Source organism: Cebidichthys violaceus, unplaced genomic scaffold, assembly GCF_023349555.1.
Source record: "Cebidichthys violaceus isolate CVI_PGR_0920_01 unplaced genomic scaffold, fCebVio1.0.p SCAF_3, whole genome shotgun sequence".
Lineage (NCBI taxonomy): Eukaryota > Metazoa > Chordata > Actinopteri > Perciformes > Stichaeidae > Cebidichthys > Cebidichthys violaceus.
The window spans coordinates 14,166,498-14,190,890 of NW_027176483.1; the positions used below are offsets into that span (position 1 = coordinate 14,166,498).

At 39.1% G+C, this 24,393-nt stretch overlaps 1 protein-coding gene across 2 annotated transcripts; it reads left to right on the forward strand.

Moving 5' to 3' along the window:
* Window positions 1-13,246: 13,246 nt before the first annotated feature.
* On the forward strand, window positions 13,247-20,431 carry ehf (ets homologous factor). 2 transcript variants are annotated; one of them, XM_068723252.1, is made up of 9 exons: window positions 13,247-13,418; window positions 15,493-15,628; window positions 16,100-16,357; window positions 17,456-17,500; window positions 17,646-17,690; window positions 17,792-17,887; window positions 17,978-18,016; window positions 18,097-18,292; window positions 19,897-20,431. In XM_068723252.1, exons 2-9 carry the CDS (start codon window positions 15,529-15,531, stop codon window positions 19,994-19,996), a joined length of 879 nt encoding a protein of 292 aa, XP_068579353.1. In that variant the 5' UTR covers window positions 13,247-13,418; window positions 15,493-15,528; the 3' UTR covers window positions 19,997-20,431. The 2 variants fall into 2 exon arrangements, with proteins under 2 accessions (XP_068579353.1, XP_068579354.1); XM_068723253.1 differs by having other exon boundaries at window positions 17,792-17,854.
* The last annotated feature ends 3,962 nt before the right edge of the window (window positions 20,432-24,393 follow it).

A 24,393-nucleotide genomic window follows, 5' to 3' on the forward strand; every position in this document is an offset into this window, starting at 1 on the left:
AAATCAGCGGGAGGACTGTGAATAGCCTTCGTTCCCTTATTTATTATTTTCCCAGATTCTTGAATGCTTCCATCTGGATGCGAGGGTCAAGACATCAACAACATTATGTTAAAAAAAAAAGACAACATATGCATAAAAGCACAGAAGCTGCTCATGATGTTCTGGTTTTGACAGATGGCTCTTGGCTATTATTCTCCCTGGATCAAACTGCTGCACACACTTATAGCTGCTGGAAAACAAGCCTTTAAAAAAAATAAAGCATGGCAGGCTAGCTCTCCCTCAACACTGTGAACACAGCAAACATCATTATTGGCCAGACTGCGAGAACTGCCAAGTACTCTGACTGTGGTGGAGCACAACCTTCAACTAAGTGAACCTCAGAGAGAGAAAATAGCTGTTATCATCAAAGAAATATGAGGTTTAGCAAAATCAATCATACAACATTTTCAAGAGTCTTTTTAAATGCATATAATGCCCATATCATAAGATATTTTAATAATCTGCCATACAGTACCACCACAGGTGAACAACAGGTCTAACGATAAAATATTAGCATGCATGAAGTATGTGCAGAGAATGCATCAGTCAGACATTAATGCTGATTTACTGCCTTCATCTCTTAATGTCATAAAGCCCCTATTTCATTACTTCTCTCTCATCCTCTCTCTCTCTCTCTCTCTCTCTCTCTCTCTCTCTCTCTCTCTCTCTCTCTCTCTCTCTCTCTCTCTTACAACTAACACAGCCTGCATTCTGCTGCTGCTCAAAAGTTGCAGCATGCGCCACAGGCAAGGCTGTGCCACTTACATTCAGGTTTATAGTCTTGGTTTTATTATACACCTCCCCACAAGGCTGCCCTCAGAGACGATGACACCCCAGACACCTATTTAAAGGGCTTGGTGAGCTGCAGATGACGGAGCCACGGCAGTGGCAGGTTGTCATCTGCAGGCCTTGTCTCTGTTTATGGGCTGTTAGAGCGTTTGAACCGCAGGGTCAGCCCTGCTGTGTAGTCACCATAACGCTCCATAGGCAGACCACAAAATGAACAAAAATAAATCCTAATGAACCTTTTAAGCCCTCTTGTCCATCCGTAGGCTAGGAATGCCATGTGTAAAGAGATAATGCAAGGGGACAGGGGGAGAAGTGGGCTGCCAGCAGGGACAATGAGAACAGGCAGAGAGGGCTGTCACTGCTTTGTTAGACCTTGTGATCATCCTCTGAGGTGACAGATACTGAGGAGGTGATAGTTTACTGGTGCACGTATCGCAAAGCAATGCTGTTTCTTTGTGTAAGCATGACTGTGTGGGTGGGTGTGTCTACTGCTCTATTTACTCTCAAACTTATGTCAAACCAACACCTCTAGCTGTTATGTTACGGCCAGTCAACAAACTACAAAGTAAACAACACAAACAATGGTTTGAAGTCGCTTAATTTTTCCTGGGGTTTCTGACTCTCTCCGTCAGCTTAGAAGCTTCACATTAGCAAACTTCCACACACTTTTATCTAACCTCTCTGTGATCATCTTTCAGACCTCAAATGCAACCCTTTTACGTCTTTAGTCTCACTCTGCTTATTATTTCCTGAGCATCAGAGAGCCTCTGCTGAGAGGGAAGACAGCGACACACAATTCAAGGGGAATGAGGAAACACATCTTCGAGGAAGGAAGGAGGAAGTTAAGATTTGCTGTAACTGTGGATATGATGAAAGCGATAAAGGGGAAATCTGTAAAAAAAACTGTAAAAACTGTAGGCATGCAGAAGGTTGCTGACTCTACCTGGCACCAAACCTCTATTTAGGAGATCTACCAGTGCACAGGCTCAATTATTTCCCACCTGTCATCCTTCTCTGGACATCCAACCCCAAACCAAAGGAGGCTGTGATCCATTTTCAGCTCAGCACAGACAGACACAGCACCCACATAACCAAACTTAAGCCTAATTGAGGATTGAAGTCATTGTAAAATGTGACCATGTCATGTCATTGATATCTTGGTTGGAACAACTGCCACTACCTGGATAACAAAGAAAAAAAAAATGAAATTATATGAATCTTAATAACCCTTTATCGTAACCTTCAATTCTTTTCACTGTGCTTCATTGTATATTAGCCTTCTTGACTACACCTCAGCTGCAACCCCACCACCCTCATTTCTGTCCACTTTTATCTCTGCACCTCTATCAGAGAACATGTGGACAGAGGCTCAATGAAAGAGGGCACAGAGTACAGGCAGACTGAGGAGGGAGGTAATTCCTGCTGTCTCACCTCAGCGCTTTCCTCATTCGACTCTGATTAGCTCCAATAATATCTCAGACTTTTCAGCTGTTCAAAAGGACGGTGGCTGAAAGGAAGTGAGCGAGAGGGGCACGATGGTGAATAATACGTCCCCTCCCTCTTCCACACCATTAATCTTTTTCTACTCGCTGTCCTCTCAAGAAAGTGATTATAGTGACTTAATTGTATTTGAGGAGCTTCTCTATATTGTGTGTGTATATATATACACATTACCGTATATGAGGACTTGTCAAACCTTGGAAATTTAGATTAACAGCATTTTTTCTCTGGAATGACGATTAAGCGAAAAAAAAGGCTAGATTTGGGTAACTGCATGGATTCAATAAAATATGTAATTATAACTGGGAACACTTGTTTTCAAATGCTTGATAAATATGTCAGATGTTTTAAATTTGTATCATTTTCACCAAAACATTAAGGTCTGCTTATTTTTTTCCTTATTCCAAAAAGGGAACTGTTGTATCTGTGAGCATAAAATAAATTGCCTCTTGTAAATCATGAAAGCTTGGGGGGACTGTAGATTTGGGTGAAAATTGATCCTTCGCTGATTCCCACTCCCTTAAAGGCAGACTGGCCAATCATAGCATAGCATGAGCTCTGACCAGGTTCCAACAAGTAACTGGTTAAGTGTAATCATTTCAGTTTTTATTTATTATCAGGCTTGTTTTGCGGATTTCATGCTAGTCATGGTTAAAGGAAGGGTTGGTCTTTTTCTATTTATTTTTTACATTTTTGATATTTCTGTTCATGCTACACTAGCTACTGAAGGTATATTTAATGTATACACATAATGCTTTTGGTTTTTAATGATTGTATCAGTGAATATAGACCTACCCTTTATAATTGTTCCTTAATGTCATTATCTTTTGTATCGATGGTCTTTTGGTGGTTTCTTTTTTTCTAGAGCAAACTGCTGGACTGACCAACCCCAGTGAGCATTTTTCCGTTGAATAGACGTTTAATAAATGAAGTCTCGACAGACTTCAAGATTTAGGTCCATACACAGATGATTACCTTCTAATTGTTCTATAGATGTCTGATGTAGGTATCTAAAGTTCTATGGACATTTTTTTTTAGCATGTCAGTGATTGACATTCATAGACTATCAATAAATAAACTGATTTATAGATTTAGAGCTACATGGATCTAAAATATGAATATACTGTATGTACCTATGGAACATTCAAACAATATGGTGAATGGTAATAATGTCAATGCAGGAGAACATGTCAGAATGTCTCTACAGTAGATCAATCACATACGACTCCCCTTAGCTAATAGTCTCTGAGGCATGCAGAGACACAAAGAGACACAACAAACAAAAATGCATGCAACCTGCACAATGCAGGATACCTACTGGTCATCAAGCATTGTCTCCTTCCTTCAGCTCAGACAAAAGCTTGTGACATGTTCATTAAGCAGCAAGGATCCCATTACCGCACTCAACAGCCACCTTGTCACAATGCTCACACGTAATTAGTTACACATTCAGCTTCAGGAATGCTAGCCTAATTGTTGCTCTCCTCCCCTTACTCGCTCATTTCTTTCTATAACATTTCTCACATCCTCCTTTTTTCCTGTCGTTTGTTCCCTCTGCAAAGTGGCATAGTGTGCCACTTTTAGACTGTCAAAGTTGTTCAGAAAAGCTTTCAAATTACAGTCCAAATTTCCCCGCTGAGAACCTATTAACTTCATAATGGAGACAGAGAGAGAGAGACAGAGAGGGACATGGAGAGTGAGACAAAAGGAAAGGGAAAGGCATAGCAATGGCAAGCTGGAGGGCTTAGACATTACTCACTTTTACAAATCCGATGTGTTATGTCCTGGAACAACACTTCTTTTTATCCTTCCCCTCATCACTTTCTGTCTGTCTCTCACTCTATTGTCCATCGTTGGCTGCTTGTGTAGGGGAATAGGTCAGTCAAAAGTGTATACTGATTAGGTGATGGTCAGCGGGATTGGTCACTAATTGCATAGCTCCACAGTCTTTGCAGTATTTGCAGTTAATGATGGAAACTAACTATATCTAGCCCTGTATGAAAATTATCTTTTCTATTTTGGCTCAATCATTAAGTCATAATGAATGGAGAACAATCCGTGGACTCATTTATGAATTTATTGTGTGTTTGTCGCAGAATTGGTGCACTTGGTGCTCTCTGCAGCCACCATTCCCACCTCTGCTAATTGATTCTTAATTAAATATAATAGGCTACTGTAACACAGATCAGGGACAAAACTCAAGAAACACAAAAATGTTTCTATTATTGTTATGATAGTGCTGCTTTTGACTAGTATACATGTACCACTGCATTTATAGAGTAACAACCACGACAATGGAGCATACCTGTGGGAGGGTTCCCTGTGGGAGACAAAAATTACCCACAGACCCTCTGTCTCACTTTTCATTGCGGGTAAACGCCTCCTCACAGCGCTGCCACTGGCTACCAGCCTGCTGGTGTGTTTACGCAGCTGAATTCTGTCCATCTCTGGAGCTACCGCCCATTTTCCCCTGGGCCATGTAGTTTCTTAGTGGCAGGGAGTGAGTAAGAGGGGTCGCAAGGTGCACCAGTTTGCTAATTCTTGTCTAATTTGAGGGCTGATAAACAAGTAAATGAATCAAATTCAGTGACCCATATCTCTACTTCCCAAGCTACTGTAGCTGTCATTGGGACCCTAAGTAAAACAAATGAAATTTGCAAGATTTTGCAGGTGTTTCGCAAAGTGCATCTTTCTTTTTGATACAACCTTCCGTTTAGTTTTTTTTGTCCTGCATGTCCCTTCTGGAGCGCTGTACCTATGTGACCTATGTAGGTCATGGTTCTTCTGTTTTAGAAAATATATGTAATGTATGTGATATTCTATTATGCTAACTCTGACTTTTGAAGACTTATTTCAGCTTCAGCTGAACTTCAGAATGCATTAACCACAAACACTGGATTTTGTCCCCCATCTGTCACTAGGAAGGGATAACTCAACAGTATATGGACAAGAGATTGCAGCAAATAACTCTTACAATGTAGATATGGTCATGCGAGTGTAAAAGAAAACATAAACCTATTCTTAAAACCTGTAGAGTTGAACTTTCAGGTCACCCAAATGGGAATTGAGTGCCCTCAAAGCAATGTGGTATATACAATATACAATTACATAAAAATATGCTCCTCACTTTCTCTTTCAAAAATAAAACATGACAAATGTAGCAGTTGTTGCCGTTTTAATAAATAATAATTCATGAATATACAAATATGTAAATTATTATTAATAACTCAATTATGAATCATAAACCCATGAATGAGTCTAAAAATAATTATGATACTCATGATAAGAAAGCATAAATATAAGTAAGGGGATTTACCTTTAGATTCAATTTTGGACGCCAACCAATTTTGAAAAAAAAGGGAAAACTTCAAAATTTGACATTCATCAATTAAACTTTGGGATTGCTAAAGGAATTGTAAGCAGAGTTGGTTATTATGGACGTAACTATACTTATTATATGTAAACTCAGATGTTGTTCACTCTTTGAGATCTGGTAAACTCCAAACTTACACAATTAATATATAAAGACACACTATAGTGAGTCAGTAATGTAAGACCAGTTTTATATGACTACAGAACAAGATTTGAACAAATGCAAACAAAACAGTTCAAAGATTCAATTTGTGTTATATTATGGTTTACCAAAAAAGTGAGTTTGTTACTCTAAGGTAGATTAAAAATGTATATATAAAATACAAAGACTAACTAGTTGTACGTATCAATTCAGGTTATTTTGCATCAAGACCCATTTTCCTTAAGTCGTTATTCACAATTTGATGTGTCTCTGTGTCCCTCAGGGATGTAGATGCTTGTAAAACCACAAATTTTGGGCCATAAAACCTTGTAGGGTCAGCCTTAACAAATGTCTTGTAGTTCATAAATTGGTTTGAGTGTCAAGATTGACCCCAAGTCCTATCTTGAGTTGGTCCAGTCACATGATAAATTAAGAGTCCAAGCACTCAGTGACCCTAGAGGTCTTGAGAGCAGTTCCTGGCAGAAGTTCATTATTCATTAAGATTGTGTTATTGTTGTATTTATTACATCCCAATTGTATCATCTTCTTTGCTACACAAACTACAAATATTACACAGTACCTCATTGTTATCGGAACCCACTGCTTTTGGATTTCTGTTATTTCCCTGTGTTCATATTGTAAAGCTCTGCAAAATGAACTGCAAAATTATCCCAGAGTGTAATAGCAGCTTTGACTCAGCAGGAGAGGGTCAAACTTGATTAATCTGCCCTCCAACATGCAGCTTCCATGAATTATCATACTACCAGAATCATATGCACGCAGCAAGGGGTATTTAGTAATTTCAGGGAAAGGTTGACAGCTCTCAAGGCACTGCAGCTAATTCACTAGGCCAGAATATCAGTCCCCTGCCTACATAGGGGGTTAGCTGAAAGTATGGCTCAACCTTCAGAACTGGTACTCACGTGATATTATGGTTCAACAACTGATCTGGCCAAATTTAGCTGCTCGTCACATTTCATTCAGTCTTTGATTGCTGACAACCTGTAACAAACGGGTGTTATTTATAGTGTTATTCTATTTAAAAATAAAAAATGTTGTAGTTTGATATTGTTTTACTGATGGTCTTCTGGTGTAGGTCTCAATGCAAATTAACAGGGTAAGTGTATTTGTGAATATGTGTGTCGCCAATTCTTTGGTCATGATGTTAAAATTTTTGTTCTGCCCTGTGCAATGATTTGTATGGGATGAGGTACTGAGGTTTTAATCCAAAACCAGAAACACTTAAAAGTAATAGTTCAACAATTTGGGAGTATATGCGTATTAACTGTTTTTGCAGAGATTAATCCCAGTGAGCATTTTTCCGGTGAAAAGACATTTAAAATTGGTTCAAACGTTTTTTAAAATGTTGATTGAACATAAAAATGTCAACCTCCTCTACATTGTGATAATAATAGTATATCGTCATTTTAGATTAAATCAAAGAAACCATATCCACATTTCTCAATTGAAAGCCAATATTGCAAATCCTGTTGAATTATGGTCTAAACAAGAACATTTAATTAACGTCTACAAATAGTCGGTGAAAAAACTTTTTTGAACCACTTTTGAACGTCTCTTCACTGGTGACCATAGTCTATTTTTATATGTCTTTTCAATGGAAAGATGCTCACTGGGATATTACATAGTATAATATTGTATATTGTTTGTATATTGCTGTATGCCAAACAACAACTTCCTCCCCATTCAAACTGTATGTAGCCCCACTCACTTTCTGTAGTGTATTGTAGATGTGAAATGGCCTAAAAACTCAATTTTATAACGTTGGGCTACAGCAACAGCCATAAAGACAGTTAGCCCACAAACTTGCACATCCATGCTGCAGTAGCTACGAGCTAACCTTCTAAGGCTACAAGCTAGCAGCCTAACACGCATTGTGAGCAGCATAAAATGATACTAATGATTTCGGTTTACATTATTGGAATCCAGTAGTTCAAGTACTTAAAAAGTATGTATTTAGCGGAAAGCCTCGCGTTTATTTGGTCAACTCGTTCATTTCGCTCCACAAGTCCAGTACCGAGTCTCCAGACCGGTGGTACTTTCAAAGTTGTAGAAGCAGTCTGAGCCAAAGTACCTGCTCATGCATGTTCCAGCATTAAATACACACTCTTATTTTACATTAATGTATGTACACTGATCCCATTACGATGTCCTGGAAGCATCTTGTTGGCAGCAAACAGTCTATAGTTGACATTTTATTTGAAACATTAGCGTTCAAATCGCGCCTTTGTGTAGACCACATTTCGCCGACCAGTGTAATATGACTTTAGAGAAATACATTCACAGTTGCCAATATCATCTCTTTTGCAACCTACAACTGAACACATCGTCATCGTTTTCAAACAAGTTGGTGTTTTGTGACACTTTGATGTTGTAAGGACGGCGAAAATAGGTCTTACACGTTCAGACTGAATATCACCCGGTTTCAACTAGAAATCAAGGTTTAAATCCCGGTTGGTGCTGACTGGGATAGTAGATATGAAGATTGATGCCTCCTTCGTGTTAGGCCAGGTGCAGTGACTTCCTGGAATCTCTGCTGGATCGCGGCAAAGAAATAGTCCGGCACAAACACCCATAGCGTGTTGTTGTTTGATTATTGTATTGATCTAAAAACTACAAGATATACAGTAAATAGTTAGGGCTGCTGTAGGTGGATTTGATACCTCTGTTCAGAACCAGGCTAGCTGTTTCCCCCTGTCTCCAGTTTTTCTGCTAACCTAAACTAAGCCTGCTATCTTCATATTCAACAGACAACAGAAGTTGCAAAGACAACCTTGGCATATTTTAACGTCAATATGATCTTGTTTATGATTCACACATCCAGCAGTTCAACATTAGTATTCACTTGGAGTCAACTTTCTGGCAACTTGACGAATAATCCAATATTCACTCTTCAGTTTTGCTCTTGACCATCTCCTGGTTGAAATATCTGGCTCTTTATTTGATAAATGCTCCACTATGTTCACCGGCAAGCTGCAAACTTTGTCTGTCTGCTGTTTAGTTGCATACAGTGAGTTTAAGAGTTGGGTTTTTTGCTGAAAACAGCTTCCTGCATATTTGACTGATGAGAGCGGTGAGAGGGAACCAAAACAGTAATGTTGGGGAGTATAAAACTAAAACAATCAGTCACTGTTGAAAGCTCCGCTCTATAGAGCTGATGGGAACTGCAAAGTCAAGTGTTAATTATCTGTGGATTTGTCATATGCATAACCCCTTACTATTACTGTGATTCATGGTTAATATAACATATTATTCATAGCAGCTTTAAATATTATTAATTGTAAAAGTGATTACATCACAGTTATTATCCATAATACAACATAATACAATAATGCTGGAGGTTACAGACAGTGTAAGTTTCTGTGTATAGCTTTAAAAGACAGGCTGTTTCATTGTTGTATCGTACCTTCAGTAGTTGGGACACTGAGAGACAAGCAGTCATTGATGCCCAGGAACTGGACTGTGTTTGTGGTACATCTCTGGGAGAAACACAAAGGACCGCTGCCACTCACTGTGGCAAAGCCAAAGTACAGTATACCTGTGTCACAACAACCCACTCCTGCACGACCCTACTTCTCTTCTCTCTCTTCCTCTCTCATGTATCCTTCTTACACCTCTGTGACTTTTCCCTCAGGAGTTGGTAGAGATAGCGTATGTAGGTTATTGTAACCTATATAGGTAGCGCCATCCATTGGCATCGTAGTCAGCAGCTGTCAGGAAGCACGTTTCATCGCCATCAAATTTTCAATTCACATCTTTGTTGTTCACTCATCATATAACCTTGCTTTCAGAGATCCAAAGCAGTATATGAGACAACAGTGTCACCTACGGGCGGAGGTGAGACCCACACTCTACCTCGTCAAGCACAGTCAAGCTCCTGGACACTGTGCAGGTGAAATGGTATTTTTACATCATTCATGCCATGCTCTAGAACTCAGTATAACTTGTGAGACGTGCACAACCTCTGTTCTCCATGCATAGTGATTAATACAGCCAGTCAGATGACAAGCAAATAGACGTGGCGGAGTTCAAAAGAACAAGAAAGGAAGAGGATTGTGAATAATTCATTTTCCTGTTGCACTTCTCATACTGTAATTACACAGACATTGTTCTTTGACAGGGAAGGAACATGAAATTACAATTTAGGCAGTGAAATTGTCATTTGTAGCAGTAATTGACACCAATAAAATGATTTTTCCGTCTTTCCCCTTGGATCATATGCTAATCAAAATGTGAAGTATTAAAGAAGACACTAACGGGCGTGATAAGCAGCTAATGAAAGAGGGGAGGCAAGTGGGACAGTAATAGACATACTCCCGCTAATAAGTTCCTGTTCATTAGAGCATGCAAACTGTACATCTCATCCTGTCTTGTCTGTTTCTCCTGACTGACAGCTTTGACAGCCTTTCCTGTCAAAGGGGAAGTTTTGACTGCATCCTCAAATAAAGCATTTATATTTCACAGTACCACTAAGCAAGTTATAAGCCTCTTTATAAATGGATCAGTAGTGTACGATTATTGGCGGGTGACATAAGCCTCTACTTGACACTCTATTTAAAAATAGATGACACTGTCTATAAAGCCAACATTTTGATGACAGTTTCTTGTGTCTGGGAGGATGTCTTCACTGCCTCTCACAATGTTGGTAGGCTGACTCACACAGTTGATATGACAGACTTTGATCTCTCCCACTCTCTTTCTCCCTTTTGCTATTCCCCCAGTGGACTTCTGCATATGTCGACCCACATCCACCCTGAAAAAGCAGAACGTAGATCCATGAAATGAGATGCCAAATACTAGGCTCTCCTTGTGACATGGCAAAAAAAAGTGTGATAGAGAAAGAACAAAAAAAAAAAGAAGTTGAGAAGCAGGCCAAACCAATGCTATAATGAGAAATGTGTGACTTCAGTTCACTGCTGATGGGCTTATTAATCTTACTGCAATAAAATCTGGTCAGACATTCACAGTGGGAAGGCACCAAGCTCGGCTTAGGTCTCAAATTACACCCTGGAGGCAATTTACCCTTTAAAAAGAAGATGGGAAACTGCTGCAAAAAAAATCCAGAAAATAGTACCTGTGTTACAAATAGGCAGCAGATGGGCTGCGGGGAGGGCTTGAGGCAACTTATCCGTAACCGGTGCAGTTAGGACGGTGTCATAGAGTCACAGGGAGATCAGGAGTGGTAGGATTTGGACTCTAGCGATCTGGCGTGCATGGGGGGATGAGGGGAACTCTCAGAGCTAATCATGCTAACACTGAATTCCCTCATTACCTCTGAGGCTGAGCTGTGGGCAGGAGTCCAAGTCACACACACACACACACACACACACACACACACACACACACACACTCAGAGAGAGAGTGAGAGCTTCCAAAGTGAGCTCAGTGTGAACTGTAGAGAGCACAGAACTAAGCCAGAATGTTGATCGAAGGGATCTTTGGCCAGCTGTGGCTCAGTGGTTAGAGCAGCATCCTTAAACAACAAGGTTTGCGGTTCGATTCCTGTCTAACGTCTGTGTGTCAGAGTATCCTTTAGCGAGACTCTGATACCCAAGATGCTCCCTGCTCACTGCTCCTAAATACTTAGAATGGGTTAAATAAAAAGGTTTCATGTATGTATATGTCGATACGTTTTTTCCATGGAATGAGGAAAGGCCAACAATGTCAGCCTCAAGAGGTGATTAAAAATTAGGACTTGGAAGTGATTTTATATTATTACTCTGGATGGATCCATGTTATATAAGAGCAAATTAAGTGAGTTTATTTGTTCAGCGTCACCTCTTGTTTCCCTCCACATGCAACTCCAGCTCTGAGAGAAACCTGACATACTTTCTCACAGTCGTCTCCCTGCTTCAGCCTATTATGCAGTTCAGCCCTGCTCAAAGTCACTTCAATTATCAACATGATACTGTTAGTGCCTCTGGTCCCAAGAGGTATTGTAGTGGTACAAGGTTACAGATCAGATTTAGATCTAAGATCAAAGATGTTACAATTTGCCCAAACCCTAATTGGCGTCAAGCAAAAATAGAATGTTTGAACTCTCTCTGATCATTGTCAGTGTAGGGCAACAGCGACTATGAAGGGTGACAAAGTTCAGTAAAAATGCTTTTTTGACATATTTACTGCTGCGTGGATACTGTTTATTTAATCTACTCGGTTTTGATTTGAAAGACGTGCTTTGCACTTGACTGATGCAAACTGTTAAAAAAACAAAAACAGGACAAACATGTTTTGAGGAATTTGAAGGCAAAAACAAATAATCACTTTCACATTCACATTCTCTTCAGCCGTGCAGTGTGCAACGGCTGATTTGAATAGAAACATGATCTTATCTTTTGGACAGTTGAACAGTATTGGCATTGACCTAGCTCTATATAACATTTCCTTTACAGTGCTATGTGATGTCCTCTTTAAAGACAGTACATCTTGTGAATGTCACAAGGGAAATGCACAAAACCTGACAGGAAATTTAGTTCAGCATATATGAACACTGGCAAAGAATTTGTCACTTTTGATTCTCCGCTTCTTTCATTGTTGTGGTATGCTCACTGGGATTTGTGGTACGCACACCAAAGGTAATTTTCATCTATCATTCTCCACTCAGACACCTGTGGATCACGGCATGTTTGTGGAAGCTATTTTAAGAGTTAATCAAAGGCTGGGTGATTGTGATGAGGTGAGGTCATCCATAGCTCTAAGTGAAACTAAAATAAACTTGTCCCAAATAGGGACTTGTCCTCAACAAGACGCAAAGTGTGACTTTAATAATCAAGTTCACTTACTAACTGATAACTGAAAGAGGCCACTGTGGTAGAAAACTAATTTAAGACATTTGTAAATGTGTAACCCTGACGAAGGCATTTCTCCACTGCAGTCTTGTCAAGCACATAGACACTAATATTTTTCCAGCATGCAGTTGCAGCGACTTTCAAAAAGGAAAATAAAAACATTCTCTCAGGGCCTCTTACCTAAATTGTCAGCACCTCGTTCATCATGATGGAATAAGTAAAACAAATGTAGTGCAACATACCAACACAGGGGAAATTGTCTCTGAAGGTTAAACACTATTTTAAGCAACTATATGAACAATGACTTTAAGGAATCAAACGTTTCCTCTATGGGCTAGTGAGTGTCTGGATCCTTGCCTGTGTAGGTGTATCCTCACGAGTGTGTGCTTTTCTGCCTGAGTGAGTGTGTGTTTGCGAGTTTGCGAGAGCAAGTGAGAGGGAACATTGCCAATAGGAAATATAAAAGTTATGTGAGGTGTGTGTGTGTGTGTGGGTGTGCATTATGCAAATACCTGCCTGGTATGACTCTGGACAGGTAGCCAATTGATGCTGGATAAGGAAGTTAGGAGGATAAAAAAAAACATTGTGGGGCAGCACCTAGTATGTCTGCATGCTTTCATCTGTTTGGAAGCAAAGGGACTCACCTCGTCTCACTGTAAACACTTGTCTTCTAGATTATTGGAATTTCCAGAAATAACTATTTATCTCAATTCAGTCGTATTGAGAGTGGATCTACGTCAGGCCTGATCCGACCCCATTCTATTTCTCTGGTGAGTTGCTATACTGGCACTGGGCAAACAGCAGTGCTTTTTATAATGACTGAAAGCAGTATATCAAACAGAGGTTTGGTCTAAAAGGCTAATTGTGTTTTAATAGCATTTCGCAATTGTGAAATTATTTAACATGTTTCAACTACAGATGGACTTATCTAGTTACGTCTAATGCTATGGTAAGGCAACAATCACTGAAATGAAACTAACAGTCTGACATGGTGATAAGCATTGCTTATCAACCCCATGGCACATGCAGTGGAGTGATTTTTGTATCATGGCTCAGCTGATGGGATATTGATCCATAACTGTGTCCATGTCTTTGTCTCTTTTCTATAGCGCTGCTTCATTACTTGCTGTCTGGTTCATAAGATACCTGCTTGGCAGTGTAGACAGGGTTAACACACAGCATTAGGTGTTTGAGCAGACTTGGCAGCTTGTCAACTGAGGAGCTGATCTACCTTTGCATGTTGGCATGTGTCACCTACCTCCTGGGGAAATCTTTTTCAGGGTTCTTAACATTACGTTGTTATAAAAATGATTGCCAGATCTTTAAGTAGCTTGTCTGTATGTCACAATTCTGAGGCTGGCAGCACAGTATCTACCGTTAAAATGTGTGACAGGGCTTGGCTTAGTTCTGTTTATCACATGCCATAAAAACGTGACAAAGATCTTCCAGGGAAAAGGTGTGGGTCACTGTGTAAAGAATTTGTTCCGTTGTGTAGCAATCTGAAACGGGTGTTGACCTTTGACAGCTCGATGACTATATATAGCTCCATAACATTTACAACCAAAAAAAAATTCATGTCCAGTTTAAAACATAAATTTTACTTCTCAAAGCCACAAAGCTTTGTTCAGATGTTGGCAAATGTTACCACTTGACATAATGCAGAATGTAGAATGCGGTGCAGTCATCTATTTTGGCGGCAGTATTGAACGCTAAACTAATACGTAACATTCTGGAATTTCATATTTCATGTCCCAAATATTTAGAATCAACAGTAACATAAAACTGATCATTGAAAGTGAACAGTGTCAGTCATGACTCAGCTATTGTGCATGTGCTACACTTCTCTTCCTTCCCGCTGTTCAAAACAGTGGAGCTGTTGAAATTCTGAGTTTAGTTTTGGGATGCAAATGTTGTGGTTAAGACTGAACCATGCCATTTCTAATGAATACAGTGAAGGGGAGTAAAGCCCATATTAAACACTAAATCAACTGACAATGAAATAAGCAGCTGTAGTATGTAAACTCAAATGATATATAAGTTAAGGTTGACTTCAGGACATGAACAGCGGTCTCCTGGGTGAAAGTCTTCGTTTGTTTGACCCATTCATCAACCCCATTATCCTCCATGGACTTTCTTATATACTACGTTACTTGACTTCCTCCTTTCATCCTGTCATAATTACTGAAGCTACTAGAAGTCACCGCCTAACAATAAACGTAAATATGAGTTGTAATGAGCTGCTTGTACAAACGACCGATGAGGACGTTTTGTGGCGATGGATAGTCTTGTATTTTTTATGAGCAGCTTACTCAACTCATACACTGTACTGACATAATTCCTTTGTGTTGCAAAATTTTAGTTACCATAAATATTATATTAAGCAGGGTGAGATAAATACATTAAATAAGTTTGTTTCAATACTTAAGATTGCAAAATGATTCTGTTTGCATTAGCAGAAACTTAATATAACTCTGCTACAGTGGGTAGAGTAAACAATGAGGAAGATGTCAATGAGATATGCTTGACTGATGAGACTGGAGTATACATGCATGCATCGATTCCTGTGAAGCCTTCCTGTTTACGTAGGGAATCTGAATCCAGCGTGGGAATGTCAGATTCCGCCACTTGGTTTCATAAAAATCTTAAAGATTATAACTTTAATGTAGTCATACTCAGTCAAATTAAACAAACTGTGCATTATATTTTATACATTACCAGAATATTTAGTTCAATTTCAAATAAAATCTAAATGTTACCATTAGAATATTTAAAGCATGTTATTTTGTGTCTCGTTGGACGACAGAAAGCAATAAGTTCATTGTTTCATTTTCGATTGATCCATAGAGTAAACTACTCCTCTGTGGCCTCCGCCTCTGGGCCATGGTACTTCAGAGTGTATCAGCTATGAGCGTAACTCCATCCACCACCCTGGACAGCCATCTGACTGCTACCTGGAGCCCTACGAACTCCTACCCTGATGGTGAGGCTTGTGACCGCCACTAACACACTCTTCATGAAGCCTACTCTATGCCTTAGCGGCACAATGTATGCACTCCGTTCTTTAAATTGTCTCAGTAAATTCCTAAAACGCCTCAAGAAAATATGCTTATTTGTTCTGCTGAAGGATTCTGATTGCTCTCTGTTCAACAATCCAGTTCTCTCACTGGTTATGAAACTGATATACAAAATTAAAATCATTCAACAATTAACAACTGATGTATTGCTCACATGGTGAGCCCAGAGCTTTAAAACACAAGGCGTGATTTGGAGATTCCAGACCGAGAAGTAGCTCAACAGCTCTTTCAGTGAACTGCTCTGCAGATTAATTATTGACAAATACCACCAGTAGAGGAATTCATGTTTCCCTCATCAGATGCATATTTACATTAAAGCAAAGTTAATTCACTGACAAATGCTTTTTTAATGCATAACCGTTGATGTCTGTCTCCAGTTCCGATGGTGACGTCTGGTTACACAAATCGCCTGTGGCCTCGTGATTCCCAGCCTCAGTTCTGGAGTAAGTTCCAGGTGTGGGAGTGGCTGCAGCAGGTCATGGACATGCACCAGATCGATGCCTCCAGTGTTCCCTTCCAAAACTTTGATATAGACGGCCATCAACTCTGCAGCCTGAACTACCAGGACTTCATCCATGCTGCTGGCAGCGTGGGACCCATCCTCTTCCACAGCATCACAGAGCTAAAGTGGAACGGTGCGTTTGAGAGTCTGATAGGGGGACTTAGGGGAGGGGGAAAGAAGATGATTAGTCGCAATAAAAGAGAAGCCGGGTGATTCAAGTTGAGTCTTGCTGAGGAGGGATCACAGTTCCAGTCAGGGTCGCACTGCGTGGTGCTGTAGAGGGGGCGAAAGACTGATTAAAGCGAGGGAGATGATGGATTTGTTGTTTGCTCTTGCTTGAGTAGGTCTCCTAACAAAGCACAGAGGGGGTGTGAAGCAGAGACACAAGCTGGCACATCCACTATTTTTTAATTAGAGTTTGAGGGGTATTGTAAAGAAACTGGAGTTAATAGGCCTGAGGCTTCACCTTTGGGTTTTTAACTATAACTATTATGTGTGAAATGAAGCTAAAAGGAAATTGAAGCAACAAAATGATTCAAGTGTAATAACATGTGGTAAGCGACATCAACACATAGTTTACCTAATGTCTTGAGTCAATGGCATTTCAAAACAATGCTGGCAGAAGACCAGGCACAACAGGTTTAACCTCTAGTTTACAGAGACATTTAAGGTGAACCAAACTAGAGCACAATGCTGCTATTGTTGCTGCAAGCTGAGAGAAACCGCCTCAGTTTCTTGGGACAAGGTGCTATAGTTTTAAGCATCAAATATCATTTTGAAACGAGTGATTATTAAGATTTGGTGTACCTTCTTGTTGAAACATATTTGTTGATCTCTCACCTGTTTTTATTCTGAAGAACAGGTCATTTTTTCACCAATAATTTGCCTCTCAATCTGCTATTGAGAAAGTGATACATGTTTTGGCCCTGTTTGCGGTGAAAATACAGAACCATCCTGTTTTGGGCTCTAAAAGTGAAAGTATCTGCATTTAACATAAAGCAACACAATAGTTTTTCTACTAAATCTGCTGAATATTTCAGACTACCTCACAGTGTAACTTGCATTTTAGTGCCCTAAAGAGGTCGTCAAGACTTTAAGCAAAGATATGGTTCATAGCTCACCATGAATGTAGAGTTAAATAATCAATCTTCACATATTACACAACACTGACAAATTGAATTTCCTGATTTGTGCTGATAATTCTCTTCCTTATTCCTTCCCATCCCTGCAGGGCAGTACCATGTGGAATTAGGGCAACTGGAAATCAAACCAGAATGTAAGAATCACTCAAACAACTTCTTAGTCCAGAAGACAAAAACAAAAATGTCACCACAGATAGGCATGTTGACAGTTTATCTGTTTATCTAAATCGAATCTAATCTAATCATTATGGCCTTCTTACCGTCTTTTTCCCTCTATAGTAGACTTCTCCTGTTCATTTTCAGACGTCAGCTATCCACCTGGAGGTACTGTAAATATATCAGTCAGCTGCCTTATTTCATCTCATGCTTCATTTGGAATGGATCATGTAACAGAATAATTAATCTATTTTTCTCTGTTAACTTAGATATCTACGATATTTCGATTCCCCCCGTCGCCCCTGTTGCATCCCCCACCCCTTCCAGCCCTGGTGAGGAATCTATGAAATATACAACACAACATGGTTTGTAATGGAAACTACAAAATAAGTTTTACAAATGAAAAAAAAAATAGATAAAAGGATTTTACAATATGTTGTATTCATTTTTCTCAGATATCAAAAGGTCTTTCAGTCGTCAGGTCAAAAAACACAGTAAGTCATATCAACACTTCTTTACCTATTATCTTTTTTTATGCTATGATTTTTTTTTAACCTGCTTGCTTTCCCCACAGACCCAAGGGGGACCCACTTGTGGGAGTTCATCAGGGACATTCTGCTGAACCCAGAGCGAAACCCAGGGCTGATCAAGTGGGAGGATCGCACGGAGGGTGTTTTCCGCTTCCTTAAGTCAGATGCAGTGGCACAGTTATGGGGCAAGAAGAAGAATAACAGCAGCATGACCTACGAGAAACTAAGCCGGGCAATGAGGTACACCTGCAGCGATTACACTGTGATTAGACAAATACAAAACCAAACGATAAATTATCAATTGTTGGAGGAAAAAATGCTGCAGAAACTGATTTTAAATCTCCACTTTTCACTCCGACAGAGTGAAATTTCAGCAGAAATAAAGTTCCGACACTTTCAATACTATCAACATCCTACATGCACACAGCGGGTTTCTTTATACCAATAGCTCAAGAAATCTGTGCTGAGGAAGAAATGTCACACTGCATTGTTCCTAATCCAATTTACCTAAGCAGTTTATAATGCACTTGCTAATTAAACAGTTATAACTAAGACATTTACTTTGAAACAACTTCTGATGCTTATAGGTGACGTCATTAAGAGTTACACATCAAAAACCAGTGAACTCAACCCTTTAAAATACATACCTCCCATTGCTGATTACCTACAGTAGAATGGACTCATTTCTGAACTGCCTCATGTTTTCACTTTTCTCCCAAATGAACTGAAATGAGCTTCTCCTCACAAAATCTCCCAGGCTCCTGCAATAGTCACAGCTTTACATTCAAATGAGCTAATCTAATGAGCTTAATTTCATCGTAGTGCAAACCACTGGGAACTTCAAAATGTGCCCACAGGTATTGTCACTGTGACCACAAAGCTGATTTTCTATTTACCGTTGTGCAGAAGATTTTGCAACTTGATGGCATCACCAAACAGATTGGTGCTCCCTGATAACAAAAGCAAAGGAATAACAACCACGTTTTCTTTCATTTGAGTTCATGCGATTTTATTCAGAGTAGTAGAACATATTCTATATACAACAGAGAAAATCTACTGGCAAAATGACCTATAATCCATTTCATGACGACATTGAATGAAAAAAGAATACGCCAGCGCTTTCTGATAGCGCTGTCTTCATACTTTCATTACATATTTGATTGAGTAGACATAATATGGTTAAAGTAATCTGAGGAACACAACTTGAATCTTTAAAAAGCGTAGTAATATGAAAATAGTCAATTCATTCTGATTACTCATACTGAATGGAGGAGAACATAAATGATGTAAGTTGTTGTTGTGGAAGACAGACATTATATTTGATGAAAGAGTGAAACGATAAACGACAAAGCTGGCAAAACTCTATTTTTGTTATTGTCCACAAATCCCATGAAAAGAAGAAAACCAGTAACGCGTTGGTCTTTCTCTCAAAATAGAGTTGTATTTCAGGGAAATGTCACCCAGAACAACTGTGTGTCTCATTGGTGTGTTTATTGTTTTTATTAAACAACAATGGAGATCTATGGCACAGGTTAATAACATCAGGCTTTAGATACATTGTTAGTAGCATCGATTCTTTGGTGGTTTCAGTTTTTTCATGAGGTTTGTTATCAATCAAAAGTTTATCTTGTTAAGATAAAAACACATCCGTTCATATCACACTATAAATAGTTGTAATTCATCCGGTTCAAATTTATCAGCCTTAAAAGTTCTATAAGTGAAAATAACCACAATACAAAGTATTACACTGCATTTTTGTATAACAATTCCAAACACATTTCAGGTGATCTGTGATGAACTCATTTTGAATTTGTCTGACAGTGTTCATCTGTCCTCTGTTACAGATATTACTACAAAAGAGAAATCCTAGAGCGAGTAGACGGACGCAGACTGGTTTACAAGTTTGGAAGGAATGCTAGAGGATGGAGGGAGTCCGACATGTGACAATTTCATTAATTTATGCTTCTTTGATGTTGTATGCAAATATGATGTTTTATTGTAGTTTTCACTGAGCGTGTTTGATAAAAATGTATTTGAACTGTTTACACTATGTTGATAATCGCCTTGACTTATTTTTTTCATCCCTTTCTTGTGACACTGCACTGAGATGTTCTTTACTGTGCCTTTTGAAAATACTTATCCTTTGGGAATAATGCTTGATCACTGTGGAAAAACAACAACTCAAACAATAAAAAAACCACATTCCATAAGTGGAGTGAAGTACAAGAATGCATAAACAAGTGATAAATATTTACATAAACATAACAGAATGGTTGGTCACATTTGGTTCATTTTATATTTCGCATTTTTTTGAGCTTTAAAGAAAGTGTGTAAATATTTGTTGATGATCGATAAAAATAAAGCTCATCGTTGTTTTTATTCTATGAATGTAATTTTTCAGGATTGCATGTGTACATTTTGGGTATCATTGTTTATGCCGAGAACAGGAAAATTCCTGTGACTTTTAATTGTTATGGGTCAAAGAAATATTATGATCCACATATTAATCAGCAGTTTGAGTTCAATACACCGCCCAAATTGCAACTATTCTTGCCAGTGACTTTGATCGTCGAGTATCCACAGAGTGTGACTTGGATCCACAGCTGTTAGCCTTGTTCCCACTGAATCTGTTACAAGCTTGCTGTGAAAAGCCATGCACTCAGAGATAGTGCAGGTCAGTTCTGTTTCATCGTTACAGTGTGAAATGCAACGCTGTTAATTGGTGGCTAGCGCGTTCCACAGCTTCCACACTGGTTCCTGCAGATAGACAGATAAAATGACTGGACCTCGATGGCCTACAAGATAAAAGCGGTGGCAATACAAGACTCCATTCTTTGGTCTGTGTTCACAAGCAAATTTGTTCTAATCTTCACTCTGATTTATCTGGCTTTTGTAACCCTTCTTTACATAGCGTAGGACTGATTGACACCATGTTCGGTTGTTATCTTTGAAGCTTTCCTGACAGCTTCGAAGTTTTGCCCACTGCACCATCGCCACATCCCCTCTTCAGTTTTGTCGCCCTGCTCTCACACACATCGGTGTCACTAACCGACACTGTCATGATGCGATCTGGAAGCAACTCAACCATATGTCACTATTAAAAAGTAATCTTCTAGTGTCAGGCCTGATTCAATTTCTGAATGATTGACATCAGGAAACCAGCTCTGATTAGAGGAGTTTGCTGTAATTTTGTTTTCCAGTGACGAGTGGATGAAATAAAGAAAATTGCGGACGGCGGGATGATACAATCAGTGACTGCTCCTGATTGGATTGAGATAATGGCTATTGATTGCCATATTGTTATATAACAGTGCATGAAGCATGCAAGTAATGCAATCCAAACTGAAGTGCAAATTCATTATATTCCATTGTTTAGATTCTGTGTTGTTGCATAAAATCACACTTGGTGGTTCCTCTGGAGCAGCACTTATCATGACCCATATTATGCACTTTTAATTTGAAATGCACACAAAATTCGTAGCTGTGTTTCAATGATTCACTAAAATAAAAGTTATGGTTATGAGTTGCATACGTTTCAAAACCTCAAATGATGACAGGAAATAAGAGATTGACAGCTATGTAGCAAAGTGCATCTGTTAAGCAGCCACAAATGGATGCGGTAAGGCAGTGTGTGTATCATTTACCCATTGCCTCAAATGCTTCATTGTATTTGTCTACCATACAACCAGGATTTTGTCCATTGTACATGGCACAAAGAGGAGAGTGTCTAATCATCAGCGGCACAGACAGACGTCTGAAAGGTTGCCTCAGTTCCACTTTTGAACAATGTGGATTCTGCCGTGAGCTGTGATATGGGGACATGTTTGATGTGACTCGGTGAGGATGAGTATACAGTTAGGCAAATTGTCTGGACTGATCTAACCCCATGCAGCCCAAAGAGACAGGAGCTTGATTTTCCTAACAGACCGCTGCCCTGTGAATGCAAACCCAGGCTTTACATACCCTCAGTGTAAAGATCCATGTTGGCCACTGACATCTGATTCAAATGACACATCAGCTTTTGTGTGTGATTCACTGAGGCCTATGACTCCAATAGTTCTTGAGAATCAACTGTATTTGGGAGAGGATACGATTTGGGAAAGCACCGTTAAACCAGCGTAACAAGTATTTACAACACTTGGTTGTTGGCCACTCGTGGCAGACACTGATGGCACTTAGACATGCACCCAAACCGGTTGTAATAGATCTGGGAAGGAACAAAAACACACTCATGTATCTGTGAAGAGATATTTAATCCATGTGACTCACTTTAGTGATGAGTGACTTTGTTACACATGAACTATTATGATAATAATAGTGCAGACAACTGTCTAGAAGGATTACAAAAAAATGCATTTACAGGTAAAAGTGTATTTGCCTACAGCACTGTGTGTCACACTAGGCTGCACAGACGGAATAATAGCCGCCTTTGTTTTGCCAAAAACAATATGCAATATCAGCCCAGGAGTGCCTTTATCTCGTATTGTCAGAAAATTATTTTCAGATTTGAATGAGCCACACAAGGGCTATTTCATTATTTAAATGGAGTGCATTAATTCAATCAGATAGATGCTGGAGGAAGAACAGGAAAGTGATGAAAGATAGGCTGAACATGGGCATAAAGACAGCCAGCTGGGATTTTGTGCCAGTGTCTCATGCCTCTCAGTTGTGTTCCCTCAGCAGATACACAGCGCCAGCTTATCAGGCCTGCTTATCATTTTCTCTTCACACTCAAATGGACCTGTGAGGCATTCAGCCCAATCTGTGAGTTGGACGGATTAGAACTGAGTCACTGATGCAGCTCTACTTTTTTGGGGGGGTACTGTGTTCACCGCCCACTTAGAAATAAAACATTGCTTTGTAAAATGAACAAAAGTTCAAATCAAACTACTCATTTTTTATTCATATGAAACAAAAACCAGCACTGAAGTCACTGTGCTCACATAAACAATTGATAATTGTGTGAAGAAGTGTAACTTACAGTATGTTGTGATGTGACAGAAACATGAGGAAGTATTCATGACAATGCAAAGATGTCTTCTTTTGAAGCCAATTTCCTGCTGTGACTTTGGATTTTCCATTAATGTTTGTTTCCCCGTTCACTTTTGACCAATAACTCACGCAACAATTTCCTTGTTTGCACTCCTCGTCACAGAAACGTCACATGAAGGCTCATGTTGCCACATATGCCTCTTTTATAAGTAAATGTAAAGTTCAAACATGTGGTTATGTTGTATGGCAAAATATATTTGTGCAAATTATTATTTTTTTCTCACATTTAATCCACGTTTCAATAGAAAAACATTTAAATTGAAAACATCAAATGTATTTGTAATTAAAACAATGTGATACAAATAAACGTTATATCGCATCACAATAATTTCACATCTTGACCTGCATCTTAATTTCATTCCAGCAAAGACACAACAACATATTAGATTGAGTTAAATGGTCTCTCTCTCTCTCTCCCTCTCCCTCCTTCACCATATCAATATTCAACAATATCAATAGTGCACACTAAATAAGTTCAATAAAAAAAACAAAATAAACATCAAGCAGTGATAAATGGGGCTACCGTGTTTAAAGAAGCTGTATTCAATATTCTGAACATTAATGTAGCAGCAAACAGCTATCTGCAATGTAAGGATTTGGTGGAGTAATGTCTCCCTGAGCAGAGAATGAAGTCGCTCTTCCTCTGTGTGTATTGTTATCCGAGCTTCTTCTTGCATTGTTGACATAGCAGGGCTGGCCGTGCGTGGTTTTAGTGCATGTGAGCGTGCCCCAATGGTTCACTCATGAGTTGCCGGATTGCCATCAACATGTTGAAAGAAAAGGATCAGAGCCCTTGAGATGCAATATAAATGCTAATAGTATATTGTATTTTAATCTAAATTTTAATTACGAGCATTAGCACCTTTTTCCACATAAAATGTTCTGGAATTATTTTTTATTTACACGTTTCTAACCATATAAAAACATGGACTGTATAAAAGAGTTTCTAACTTCTTCTTTCTACAGTAGCACTTCATATTCTTCCCAGCAGAGGGCAGTAGATCAGTGAGTGTGGGGGTTTCGACCAATTTCGAAGCAACAGAACAACAGTGTAAAGGACCTCGGAGGACCTAAACGAGTTCCCATTTTTTAGCCTGCTCATTTTTCTGTAAATTAATCAATAATTTATTTTCTGTGCAAAGTAAATAGGTTTCTAATAATGGAATATTAACAAAAAAGTTTTCTGGAGTTGATGATTCTCACAATTTAATAATATTTTTTTAAATTAAACAATCGCTTACCTCCTCTCTTATTTACCGTCAGGCATTTGTATGGACACGTCTCACCGA

Coding starts and splice junctions, on each gene's coding strand:
- ehf (XM_068723252.1), top strand. CDS start 15,529: ATGGTACTTCAGAGTGTATCAGCTATGAGCGTAACTCCATCCACCACC. Junction 16,358..17,455: donor CACAGAGCTAAAGTGGAACG/GTGCGTTTGAGA, acceptor CCATCCCTGCAG/GGCAGTACCATGTGGAATTA. Junction 17,888..17,977: donor GAAATATACAACACAACATG/GTTTGTAATGGA, acceptor CATTTTTCTCAG/ATATCAAAAGGTCTTTCAGT.